This window comes from Marmota monax, unplaced genomic scaffold (genome assembly GCF_021218885.2).
Source record: "Marmota monax isolate L192 unplaced genomic scaffold, Marmota_monax_Labrador192_F-V1.1 WCK01_AAM20220418_F8-fsc00036, whole genome shotgun sequence".
NCBI classification, from domain to species: Eukaryota; Metazoa; Chordata; class Mammalia; order Rodentia; family Sciuridae; genus Marmota; species Marmota monax.
In genome coordinates this window covers 14,284,063-14,298,061 of record NW_026694491.1, presented here as the reverse complement: position 1 = coordinate 14,298,061, position 13,999 = coordinate 14,284,063, and the positions used below count along the sequence as shown (strand labels likewise).

The 13,999-nt window shown below is 32.3% G+C and overlaps 1 protein-coding gene and 1 pseudogene across 1 annotated transcript in view; one reads left to right on the top strand and one right to left on the bottom strand.

Annotated features, from left to right (window-relative positions):
- Slc6a15 (solute carrier family 6 member 15) overlaps positions 1 to 13,999 on the bottom strand; it is a 48,952-nt gene that overhangs the window by 27,138 nt on the left and 7,815 nt on the right. Inside the window, exon 2 of the mRNA XM_046419344.2 lies at positions 1,466 to 1,936. Coding sequence (XP_046275300.1) covers positions 1,466 to 1,754 — 289 coding nt within the window. The 5' untranslated portion in view covers positions 1,755 to 1,936. The remainder of the gene's footprint in view (positions 1 to 1,465; positions 1,937 to 13,999) is intronic.
- On the top strand, positions 9,069 to 11,673 carry LOC124075728 (cytosolic 5'-nucleotidase 3A-like; annotated as a pseudogene).

Genomic DNA, 13,999 nt, shown 5'->3' with positions numbered 1-13,999 from the left:
GCTCCCAACCAAGATAGATTGGAATGCACAACCCAACTTTTCAGTCAAGACAGCTTTCTTCCTTAGTATGGCTAGTAGTTCTCCAAAGAAAAAGATCTCCAAATCAGAATTTGTCTTCTGCCAGTCCTGGAAAATTGAATGAATTTTGAGAAACAAAAATTTAAGGTTTTGTATGGTTGCTTATAGTTGATTTGATAATTTAAGTCTTATGTGATGCTAGTAACCAGCTGAGGAGAGGACAGCTCTCAGTGATTGATGGGTGATGCATCAGGACTTTAGTATTAATTCTTACCTATCAGAAGACTTGTCAGATAAGCTACTTTCCCCAAACCTCTTGTTTTGTACCTGGATGAATTAACCAGCTTAAACATATTTTGTTACTATAAAACCTTAGCTTTTTATCTGTTACTTAGGGGAAAAAATACTTCACATACAAAGGTTTATTTTATTTAATTTGATGCAGCATTTGTAGATTTAGATTTCAATTACATCTTTTGTTCAATCAAAAAAATTATCATAGGCTTGAATCAAATAGTGTCTATTCTTTGTGTGATGATATGTATAACTTATGGAATATTTGGGGTTTAGTCATACTTATTTTAACAGCTTTCATGTAAATAGATAATAAAATTTCAATCCAAACGTTACTTAATTTAACATTGTTTGATATTGATGTGCTACAGAATTAATTTCATACATCAACAATTTCTTCCTCTGTTGAGATTTTTTTCCTAGATTTCGAAGACAATATCTACTAAGGAAGTCTGGATGATTATATGCACAAAAACAAATAGCAGGAATATCGATGATGGTTCAGTAATTTTTGCTTAAAATTAAGAATACTCATGTATTTAAATTGAATATTGTTTCAAAAACTATAGAATTGCAAACCAAAGATTTAAGATCTTTAAGGATGAAGAAGACTGGCATTATATTAATTATCTGGTGCCATTCCTTCTACTGGCTCTAAAAGTCCTGGTCAGCATTTAAAGACCATATTCATTCCACATTGCATGTCAGTTTTGCTTTATAAAGAGTGAGGCAAATTAAAATTCAGAGTTAATGAGTCCATAGGGAGAAAATTCTCTCTGTCTTCCTTCACCAATGTTGGCTTATGTCAGAAACTTTAGGTTGTTCTCAAAGGGAATAAATGACAGGCACAATGGATGTAACATTTGTTAGAAAAGTTCCAGTCAGAAATCCAGAGATGTTTATAACATTCACAGAAAGAATTTGAGAATGTGTTACCCTTAAGTATTCCCTGAGTATTTGTAGCAAGCCAATCTGTTCCTATGGAAACCTAATCTGAAAACAGAGCTGGGCTCATTTCCCACAATTGGGTCTCCCTAGCTTTGCAATGGAATTCATAGTTTCAAAAATACTGAGACTAACAATGGGAGCTATTTGAAATAATCATATGCAATTTACTATTCCAGTACTTTATCACTTAAAACAAAGAACTTACCACCTCCATTCTTCTGACAGAGGTATGGGAATCTCCACACATTCCCCAAACCTACAGAAAATCCAACTTGAGCCAGGATGTATTGGAGCTTACTGTTCCAAGCTGGTCTTTCATCTTCAGCTTCAGATCCGTCTTCAACTTCTAAATCTTTCTCCTCTTGGACGTCAACAATTAGTTCACTCTTCTTAAAAGCATCATCCACAGAGTCTTCATTGGAAAGAAGGTCTTTGACAGACTCAATAACCTCATCGTCTAATTCTCTTTTTACCACCTTGCTATTTTTAGGCATTGGAAAGTACGAGAAGTATTATTTTTAAAAACTCCCTTATGGCAAATGTGTTAATTCTCTTTTTTAAAAAAATGTTACTTGATATGAAGTAAAGACTTAGGAGAATATCAAATAAATCCTTGATTCAAGGTGATAAAGTCTTATGAATCCTGGATCTGTTATGTCCAATATTCTGTAGATACCTGTAAAATTATAAGTTGAAAATTGATCATATTCAATGATGAAAAAATTACAAATACTGAATCACTACCCTTTCTTGTTCATATTTACAATGGAAACTCTTTCTATAGAGTATAAAAATATGATTATCCCTGCCTTTCAGAGCTTAATATTTCTAAAAGTATAAAACATATAAAAGCGTATGAGTTTCATACACATTTTCTTTTACCTAACTTCCTCCTTGCAAAAATCTTGGATCTCGGATACACCCAATAAATAATGTATATTCTATTCACTAGAAATTAAAAGGTTGAATTCTTCCTTTTCCCTCCCTAACTAAAGTTGATTTTTTTCCTACACGTCTTATTTTGTTCCTGATACAAGTACATTCACAACTGCAAGCCAACCCCATAAATTTGTCTTCTACATTATTTCTTCTGCTCAAGTATTCTTCATTCCTCATCCACCCGCTTATTTGATATTGTAATGGAGACTTATTCGATTGGCTTTAGAAGCATATATCTAACAGAGATTAAATGACTATTAAGTAACTATACTATATGGCAGAATTTAAATGATCTGACATCATCACAACAGAAGAGATCAGGTATGATGGTTAAAAGGTACATTACAGTTGGTCAGAAATGGAGTGAGACCACGCCAAACATAAGAAGTAGGATGAATAGAGCAGGAAGCAGGAAAATTCCTGATATATTTGTGAGCATCTTCTAAACTCAAGGAAAACACTTATCACTTTGGGATTTTTATCTTTTCTATTTCTATGTTACATTTTACATCCTTTAACAAACTCAGACATAGGCTAAGTGTAGAGAGCACATTCACAGACCAACAGAATTGTCTGATTGAAAAAGTGACTAAATAGCCAGGCTCTGTGGTGCACACCTGTAATCTCAGTGGCTTGGGAGGCTGAAAAAGGAGAATCACGAGTTCAAAGCTGGCCTCAGCAAAGGTGAGGAACTAAGCAACTCAGAGAGAATCAGTCTCTAAATAAAGTAAAAATAGGGCTGGGGATGTGGCTCAGTGGTTGAGTGCCCCTGAGCTCAATCCCTTGTACCAAAAAAAAAAAAAAAGTGACTAAATATTTGAGAATCGGATGGGAAAGCTTTAGAAAGAATGACCCTAAAATTCTGGCATTCACTGCTGGGAAAACAACTTCTCACAGCACCTATTTTAAAGATACCAATGAGATTTAATATGTAAACAGTTCATGAAAATCTTGAAAGGATTACTATTAGACATATACTGAGAGAGCCAGGTATAGTGATGCATTTCTGTAATCCAGTAACTCAGGAGGCAAGGCCAGCCTCAGCAACTTAATGACACCCTATCTCAAAACAAACAATTAAAAAGGTCTTGGGATATAACTCAGTAATAAAGTACCCCCAAGTTCAATCCCTAGCACAGAAAGAAATATTGATTTACATTGAAAGTCAAATGAACAACTATCACACCCCCCTGTAATATTAATGAGCAAAACAGAGTGCTGGGTAATTCAATGGGGGAATAAAATAACTTGACCATGTTAACTAATCTGTTGCCTTTAGATTTGCATAATGTTTAGTCCTGTCCATAATTGAAATATATACCCTAAAAAGCAAACACTCACACAGGATTAGAAGAAACTATAGGAAATTCTGAAAGAGAAGCACCTCTAGAAATGAACAACTTCTCACAGCACCTATTTTAAAGACGCCAATGAGGTTTGATATGTAAACAATTCATGTAGTTTGGGATTTATCTGCTTGATTTGCATTATTTACCCTAGGGCTCAGTAATATCAGTGGCATAAGTGAATGAATACAACCACTGAAAAACTGAAATAAGCTAATTTCCAAATATTTTTTGCTGAAGAGCCTAACCTAACATATAAGAAAGTGTTAGTGAAATATGAAATATCCACATTAAACTTTAGCATTTATTGTATTGTCTAAAGATAAAAGTTGTTAGTTGTTACTAACAAAGGACACTTGAATTGGAGCATTGATTTCAGTATTGACCTTCTTGAACTTGAATCCTAGTTTTATTGGTATTAAATTTGTAACTTCCAGTTGTTCTTTCTTAACCTCAGTTTCTTTAGTAGATAGTGATCTATTTTTCTCCCAAGACAGTAGAACAGTTAAAAAAATGTATACAGATTTGAAGATATTAGTATAGTAAAAGCACCCACCATTTTATGGGGAAAAACTTCACAAGATATTGTTCAACATGGGCTTCCCCATAATCAATTATCAAGATAAAATGCAATATCTTTTGATTCTACTACATATTTTTAGAAAGCAAATGCATAATCATCATCAATTTACTCGAGATAACATGTGGCAAATTTTACATTTAAAAATTCTGATCAGAATACATAAAGGTAATATTTTCAATTTAAAAAATGGTATCTATATAAATAAAATTTAAATGCAACCTTATAAACATTTTAAATGCACATAAAATATATACATTCATATTTTAAATGCAAGAACCTTAAGCAAACTCAAGTAACTGCGCAAACTCTGCCAAGGTGACATCATCTATTCTTCTGATAAAATCAACTGAAGGAGTCATCACCTACTGACTTCATCTGCACCTAGGAGCTGCATTAGCTGTCCTCATCATTACCTGGTAAAGGCCTCCTGTCTACAACTGCACAAAAGAACATGAGCCAACAGAATATCATCTATGAGCCAAATACAGCCCATTGTCTGTTTTGTAAATAAAATTTTATTGGAACATATCCATGCCCATACAAATTGCCTATGATTAATTTTATAATATGTCAGCAGAGTGATTCCTATGGACTACAAAAGTGAAAATGTGTACCAATTATCTTATCAAAAATGTTTGCCAGCCTCTATTTCAGAAAATAAATCTGAACTGAAGATGTGGAGTTTGCCAGCTCATTCCATCTAAGTTCAATTTGTAGGGTAATATTTTATCAAAAACTCTGCCAATATAGAATGTTTCTGGTTCAAAGATGAATAGTTATGAAGAATGAAAAAGGTTTTCATATAAGCAGGAGTAAAAGAGTGGTAATTGAGAGAAAAGAAACATAAGCATTAAACAAATGTAAAATATGAATGTATATCAGAAAATGAGGGCTCTAAGGTTACAAAGAGATCACTTATTTAAAACAATTAACTGAAAGGGAAAAGTTAGGTAGGTGAATACAGGTGTGAAATGGGAGAACTCATAATAGGAGTGACATTAGAAACAATATAAACTAAAATAAACACTACTAAAACTGTTTCTGGAGACATAAAAGACTGGCTTAGAGTAACTACACACACACACTACACACACAAAAAAACATTTAAGAGAAACAAATAGTTTAAGTAATGTACACAAAATGATAATGAAAAGTCAGATAAAGGTGACCCAACACATTTATAATTGGACTCTCCAAACAAGAGGTTAGAACTAGTAAAATATAAAATACTACAAGAAAGAATAATTCAAATTTTGATTAGATATGTGCATTCAAATCATAGTAACAATACAGAAGAGTAAAAACAGAAAATTTGAAAATAAAAAATTCCTAGGTATTTCAAGCAGAAGTGGAAAGTGAAAATAAAACAACTTCTCAGAACACCTATAAAAATCAAAGGGAAATAAGTAATTCCTAGTTTTTATTTTTACCCAAATAGTTTGTATTCTAATTATTAAAATCCCAGGCAAATATTCCATCTCTAAAAGAATGGATGAGTCCTACAAACATGGAATTGGGGTATGGGAGGGAGGGGCTTCATGATCATGAATTTCAGTCAAACAAAAGAGCAAACAAAGACCTCAGTTACAAAATACCCACGTTAAAGAATAAATGTGAACATTAAACAAGAGAATAAGGTTTATTGTCTGTAGAAATCATAAAAAGGAAAAAAATTAATTTGAAATTTTAAAGTAACAACAAAATCAGGAACTAAAATGGGAGGAATAGAAATAAATGACAATGTTCTTGTACTCCATGCAGAAAGTAATACTAAGAGTGAAATCCAGTCTAAAAGAGGATACAAACTCCACCTCTTCACATTTTCAAACTTCACCTAATAGGAAATTTAAATGGGAGTCCATCAATTGTATGGATCCATTTGAGGAGCATTGACATATAAAGAGTTGAGTTTTCCAATCTATGAACTTGGTATATCTTTTTATATATCTCTTTTTAAATTTCTCTTGAGAATGTTTTAAGCATTTCATTGTTAGCAGTCCTGAACATTGTTAAGCTTATCCCTAATTAATTTACACTTTTAGATATAATTATAATTGCTTTCTTGATTCAGGTTGCTAGGATGTGTAATCAGATTTTTAAAAAACAGGATTTCTGTCTTAAAATGATGGCCAAGTTTTGTCTTTTGTGTTGTCATTGTTCACAAAGAATATCCAATTATACAATCATACCTTCAGTGAGTGAAGACAATTTAACTTGACTTTTTTTTTAATTTGTCCTTTCTATATAAACACGACAGTAGAGTGTATTTTGACATATCATACGTACATTATCTTATACTTTTCTAATTAGTTACGTATGGCTTCTTTCTCTGTCTTATTTAGTGGCTAGAAGATCTACTAAAAAGTTGCACAGAATTGTTAACAGCTGACCTCCTCATCTCTGCCCCAATGTCCCTAGGAAAGTACTCAATATTTCACCCAAGTACAACTTCAGGTATTGATTTTTTATAGATGCACTTTATCATTTTAGTGAGATTACTTTTTATTCCTAGTTTAGTGACTTTTTTAATGTGTTGAATGTTGAACCATAATTTTGTCTTTAATAATTCTGAACCTTCTTGATCTGTTAATACAGACTCATTGATTGGTTTCATGTCTTAAAACAATCTCTCATTTCTATGATAACTTCCTTGGTCAGGATTTATTATCCTTTTAGTAAGTCATTGGAATAAATCTGTGATGTTTTGTTGTGCATTGATCTCAACTACACTCATGGGTATGTGGGTCTGTAGTTTTATTCTTGGATTTTGCTTCTCTGGTTTTGGTTTGGTGGCCCCATGAAAAGAGTTTCTTGTATATTCTCTGAGACAATATGTGGAGGGTTACTTTTTTATTTCATCCTTAAATGTTTGGCAGCATTCACCAATAAAGCCATCTGGGCCTGAAGTTTTCGTTATGGAATATGTTTAATTAAAAATTCAATTTATTTCATTGACATAAAGCCATTTAGATTATTTTCTTGTTGTTAGTTTTAGTAAGTCATCTTTTCTGAGGAACTTGTTCATTTAATTAAAATTGTCAATTTATTGGCATAACGACTCCTGATATTCCATAACTGCTTTTTTAAAACACCTGTACTCTTATCCCACTCTTTATTCCTAACATTTGTAATAGGTCTTTTCTCTGCTTTTGTCTCAACCAGTATTTTTATCAGAGAATTATCTAAATATTTGGACAATTCTTGTCCCATCTTTCTAGGCATTGTTTAGCTCCCAAACTATTGTTATTACCTCTTTAAAATTATGTTATATTAAATTTTAATTAACATTTTAAGTGAAAATACTTAAAGACCTGAAATAGCAGGCCAGAACTTGCATCTTAAACATAAGGAAGACTCCTAGAGACTTGTCTGCACTGATTATGGTTTGGCATTTGCCACAGTTTAATATTCTATAAGAAAGAACTATAGCACCTGCAAATTATCTTCTTGACTTTGACAAGTTCAAATTTTACTGGGGAAATTTTTCTTAAATACAAATCAATCTGAGCACCAAATCTAAAGTTCATTATGGACACAATGAAATAAATTTTACTAATTCCACTAAATAAGATAGACTGCCTGAATAAAATCAAAATGTTGATCATATTACAGGAAAAACTGGAACAACATGCTAATTATTTTCTCACTAAGGAACAATTGCATAATGAAAATGAAAAGAGATACAATGAAATGGATGTGAAGTGTCCCCCAAAGCTCATGAGTGAGACAATGCAAGAAGGTTCAGAGGAGAAGATTGGGTTGTGAGCATTTTAATCCAATCAGTGAATTGATCCCCTGATAGGTATTAACTGAGTGGTAGTTGAAGTGGTAGGGTGTGACTAGAGGAGGTGAGCACTGGGGGTATGACTTTGGGGTATATATTTGTATCTGGCCAGTGCAGTCTCTCTCTCTGCTTTCTGATCACCATGTGAGCAAGTTCCCTCTGCTATACTCTTCCACCATAATGGTCTACCTTACCTCAAGCCCTGAGGAATGGAGCCTGCTGCCTATGGTTTGAGACTTCTGAAACCATGAGCACCTAAATAAACTTTTCCTCCTCTATAATTGTGCTAGTCAAGTCTTTTAATCACAGAAGTGAAAAGGCTGACTAAAACAATGATCTTGACAAATGAGGCAAAATATTTTCTAAATATAGAATTCAGCCTAAAAGTTTATTTTGTAAATTATATATCCCTGCACATAAGCAGAAAGATAACACTAAGCAAAAAGAAACAAAAATCACATATTGAATCAAAAGGGAGGGAACATTTTTTTACAAATGACAATACAAAAATGCACAATAAAAAAGGCATAATTTATACTTCATTAAATATGTGTCTGCCAAAAAGATGGACTACAAGACACCTATCAAAATGAATATATTTTTTTAAACATTAATAACACCAGGTGTTGGCGAGGATGCAAAGAATCTAGATGAATCATACACCATCGATGGCAATGTCAAATTGCACAGCCATTCTAAAAAACAGTTGGAACTTGCTTTCAACCGCAGTACTAGACTTCTTAAAGTGACCCTCAACTGTACTCTTTTAAGAATTTACTCCAGAGAATAGAAACTTAAGAAGTATGTACACAAATGTTCATAGCAGCTTTGTTTATAATAGCCCAAACTGGAAACTACCTATATGTGCTTCAGTGGGTGAAGACTTAAAACCACCTGTGCTACATCCACACCATAAAGCATCAGTCAGCATTAAAAAGGAGAGAACTCTCATTACCTTCAAGAATTTAGATGAACTTCAAGGAAAAAATAACAAGCTTTTTAAAAATTAAGAAGCCAATTTCAAAATAATACATATTTCATAATTCTATATATACAACATTTGTGAAATAACAATTACAAAGATGAACAATGATTAGTAGTTGCAAAGAGAGCAGGTGGTTTGCTATAAATTGGAAGTGGGAGGGAATATTTCAGGATGGTACAACTTAATGGTAAGGGTGACATGAAGTTTTATGTTTGAAATATCATACAGAGAATACATATACAAACACAAATACACACAAATAAAATCCCTATATCGTTAGGAAAAGCTCTATGGATTATACAAATGTCAATATGCTGGTTATGATACTACACCTTGTTTGACACAGACATTAATGTGGGGTAGTTTGGTAAAAGGTGAAAAAGATTTCCCTTTGCACCTTCTTGTGAACTTGATCAAAATTAATTATAATCATAGAGTAATTTCCATAAAGTTTATATTTTTGTTGTCTCCTAGAAACCAAAGACAGATTTTAAATCTTAAATACATTTTAAGTAGACAAAACATCTTATAAACACTTAAAAGTTTTATTAACTTTGAAAACACCTCAGACATAGGCACTGCATTCATTTCCTAAAGTCCTTTAAATGTAGATGCTTAAGACAACAGACATATCTACTTTTAGAATTCTGGAGACCTCAGAGCCAAAATAGGTTTCAATGTATTAAATTTATCAGAAATTCTCTCTCTGAACTGTCCTCTGAAATTCTAGGGGACAGTCTGAACCTTGCCTCTTACCACCTTCTTCATGCCTTGATCTATGGCCACATCACCTTGGTCACCTGGCCTATACTTGTCTAGGTATATCTAATGCTAATCTCTCTCTGCTCTTTCTCATCAGCACTTATGAGGGCATGTTGAACCCATTAAGTATCCCAGGATAATTTATTAATCTCAAGATTATATCTGCAAAGCACATGTATTCAAATCAGGTAACAGAGTTGTCAAGGATTAGGAAGTAGACATGTCTTTAGGGGTCATTTATCAGCCTACCATAAGCTATTATTTGTATTCATTTACATAAATTCATATTAGCATGTCCTATAAATTATGAGTTTGAAAGCACTCAACATATTTTGTCATCTTCAATTATTTTCTGTAGTATGTTATTTGCAAAAATGAACACTAACAGTTCCTCCCAACTTTGTATATGTCTACTACTCCTCCAATCAAGGTATGGAGTCTATTTATTATTCTTTTAAGTTGAAGCTAGCTCTGAATTTGACCAGCAGAATGCAGGAGAAACGGCACTATAAAAGTTCCAAGGCTATGCTGAACAAGCCTGCTAATTTCTGCTTTCTGTCTTTTGGAAGCCAGACACCATGGGGGGCGGGGGGAGGAAGTACATCATCCTTGCTAGAAACCCCACATGGAAAAGGAGAGAGAGAGAAAGAGAGATAAATGGTTTCAACCTTGTACCAATTATTCTAGCATCTAAGCTGAAGCCTCAGGCATGATAACACGACTTTGACATTCTAGCCCTGGCCAAACTGCCAGTTAATGCCAACTTAAACAAATGAACCATACAACTGAGCCCAGCCAAGCCATAGAATAAAGAGAAATAACATCATTCTTCTTGTTTTAAGATACTACGTTTTAGAATGGTTTTTTGTGTGTTAATAGATAACTGAGACATCTGCCTATAAAAAAGAAAAATATTTACTGGAAACAACAAAAAGTATAAATGCTTTACTTTACTAAAATGTAAAATGCTGTCCAAAAAAATCATTTTCACAATGAAGCTAGACCTGTGTAGAAAGGTGTGATGTAGATTTGTAAATTCACACAGTTACTTTCTTTTAAGGACAAAATTCATAATAACTTCCAAAGCCACATTTAGTCTTATGTATGTAAAGCTCCATATGGTGGATCTCATTCATGCTCAAAGTAGAAATGAGACAGGGATTATGACTGAAAAAAATCTGTAGATATCAAAACATTCAAAAGAAAACAGTTTCTGCAGAAAGGAGAGAGGGCTTGATATTGCAGCATGTGAAGCTCCAGCACTTGCAGGGCCAGACTTTAGAGAATTACAGATATTTATATGACTAAGTAAATTTTCCTACAAAGGGGAAACATTATCCAACATATCATATGTCACTAAAATAATGAAGAATGTCCAAAAAATGTAGTGAAACTAAAAGAACAGGATTATGCCATAGAAGTTGATCCTGTTTGGAAGAGAAGTACTTTTGTGTGGCAGAATGGTATACTAAATCACACTGTGTGAAAGCCATACCAATCTAAACTTAAAGAAATTGTGGAAAAATCAGATGGATATGAGAATACCCTCAAGGAAGGATATGAGAATTTCTTAGCTAAGTTCCAATGGCACAGTATCCCTACATTCATATTTTTGGCTGGTATCAGTGATATACTAGAGGAACTTACCTGCAAAGCTGTGATTGATCATGCAAATATCAAAGTGGTATTCAGCTTCGTGGGTTTTGATGAAAATGGCATAGTGAAGGGATTCAAAGAAGAACTAATTCATGTATTTTTAAAAAACAAGATGGAACCATGAAGAATACAGAACATTTTAGCCAACAAATAGAAAATAGCAACATAATTCTGCTAGGAGACTCCAAATGAGATTTAAGAATGCAAGCTGGGTAGCCAATGTGGAAGACATTCTGAAAATTGGACATCTAAATGGTAGAGTAGATGCACTTTTAGACAAAAACACAAACTCTAATGATATTGTTTTAGTAAAACACAAATTGGAGGTACCAACTCTATTTTACAGAAGATTCTATAAATAAGAATTTTTCAAGAACACCTCTCTCATGGGAACAGGTGATATAATAACTCCTCGTTTGTCCATCTTGCTGAAAGACTATTATTTATAATATAGTCTTGCTCTTGAAAATTACATAATTAAAATATTTTCAGATATGTTGAATCTACAATTGGAAGCTCCTTTTCCCTACCTTTTCCAATACACTCCTCATTATACTTTTAACATTTAAAAAAATCTTAAAACCAAATTGAGAAAAACAACTTCTTTATTTTCCAAAGTGAATTTTGTAGCTTAATGTTATCATGCAGTTTTTGAAGGACTTTTTTTTGCACCAGGAATGTTTGTGGAAGTTTTTAAAAGTTTTATAAAGTTGTGAAATAATATGCATGATTTTAAGTACTGCCATTTTTAAACTTTGCTAATCGCATCACCATCTCCTGAAATTGTATAATATTCAGTTATTTTGTGTGGGGAAAACCAATATCTACCAAAAATGATTGACACTTAGTATTTGAAAAAACCTATGGTGTTCTTGTCACTAATCATTATGGGATATTCTATATGAAACACTGATAATTAACATGAAATGAAGAGTCTTTTAAAAGAGAGAATGCTAGCAAAAAAAACCTTCTACATATATATAGATAATTGATAATTTAGATACAGTGAATCAGTTCCTTAAATAATGCAAGCCACTGCAACTTACCCAATATAAAACAGATCATTTAATATCTCTATAACTATTTCTAAAACTTAAGTATGCTGTTTTAATTCTTTCATCAATCAAATGTCCAGTCCCAGATGGTTTCACTGGAGAATCTTATCACATGTGTAAATAAATATGATCATGAACTCTAGTCTCTTCAGACAATAGAAAACAATAGAACACTTCCTAATTAATTTCATTAAGCTAGTATTACTCAGATACCAAAACCAGGTACAGACAGTACCAGAAAAGAAAACTATATATCAATATTTCTATAGAGTATAAACACAAATTCATTCACATGGTAGTAGAAAATAGAATTTTGGTAAAAAGAATTATATATCATGATCAACTGGAGTTATTTCAAGTACTTTAGACTGATTCAGTATTCAAAATTCCATGTAATACCCCATAAAAACACAGTTTAAAGAAAAAAGTCACTTGAACATATCCACTGATCCAGAAAAAGGTTTTTATAAAATTCAACATCCATTTATGATTAAAATCTGTCAAAAATTAGAAATAAAAGGGAACATTCTAACTTCATAATGCTAAAAAAAATAGAGATAACGTAATATTACTACTGAAAGTCTAAATATCTATCCCCTAGGGTCAGAAACAAGATAAGAATGTACGTTCTCACACTCATATTTAAAATAATGGAAGTAGCAGACAATATAATATTGCAAGAAAAACTAAATATAAGGAATATAGATCCAAAAGGAAGAAGGAAAACTTTCCGTATTTGAAGGCATTCTGGTGTAATGTGATAGACATCATTATCCAAACTACATCTTGTAAGAAGACATGAATTGGCGTGAACATACTTTATACATAGAGGTATGGAAAATTGTTCTATAAGATCATTGCAATGTCATGTGTAGCTAATAAAAAAACCCTGACCAGTTAATTTTAACATTATCCAGAAATGTATTCTCAGTAATTTGAACAAATTAGAAATTAAACGCATAATGATAAAAAAAGAATTGTGATGCATTCTTCTGTCATGTATTTAAAAAATAAAACCAATTAAATAATTAAATAAATTAATTAATTAATAGAGGTTAATTATATGGTATTTGGAATGTAATGAAAAAATGGTGGATGAGAAAGCACTTTTTTGGTCTTTTCATTGATACGCTAATGATTTTCTCATAAAACAGGAGGTAGCAACTTTCTGAAAATGACCTTTTGAAAGACATTATTGTGATATATATCTATATGTATCTATATAGAGAGCTATCTATCTATATATCACATATATCTCTCAGCCCCATGCATGTATACACTCCTGAAATACAATATCACAAAACACAACATGTAACCTTAGTACATGTGCTATACTCTGATATTCTGTTTTATTGTATTTCTATCGAATTCATTATAATAAACTGATTTTATAATCCACTACTAGATCAGATATTATAGTTTGAAAACTACTATAATAAAATGTGGTCACCAGAAAAATAAATTAATTAATAAATTAATTAATTAAAAGCATTCTGATTGTCCATGTTGAAAATCGTAAGGAAAGCTCCCTGGTGGTCTAGTTCTTAGTATTCAGTACTCTGAAAATCATAAGGAATCTAAAAAAACAAACAAGAACTCCTAGAATAAGTGACTTCAATAAAGACACAG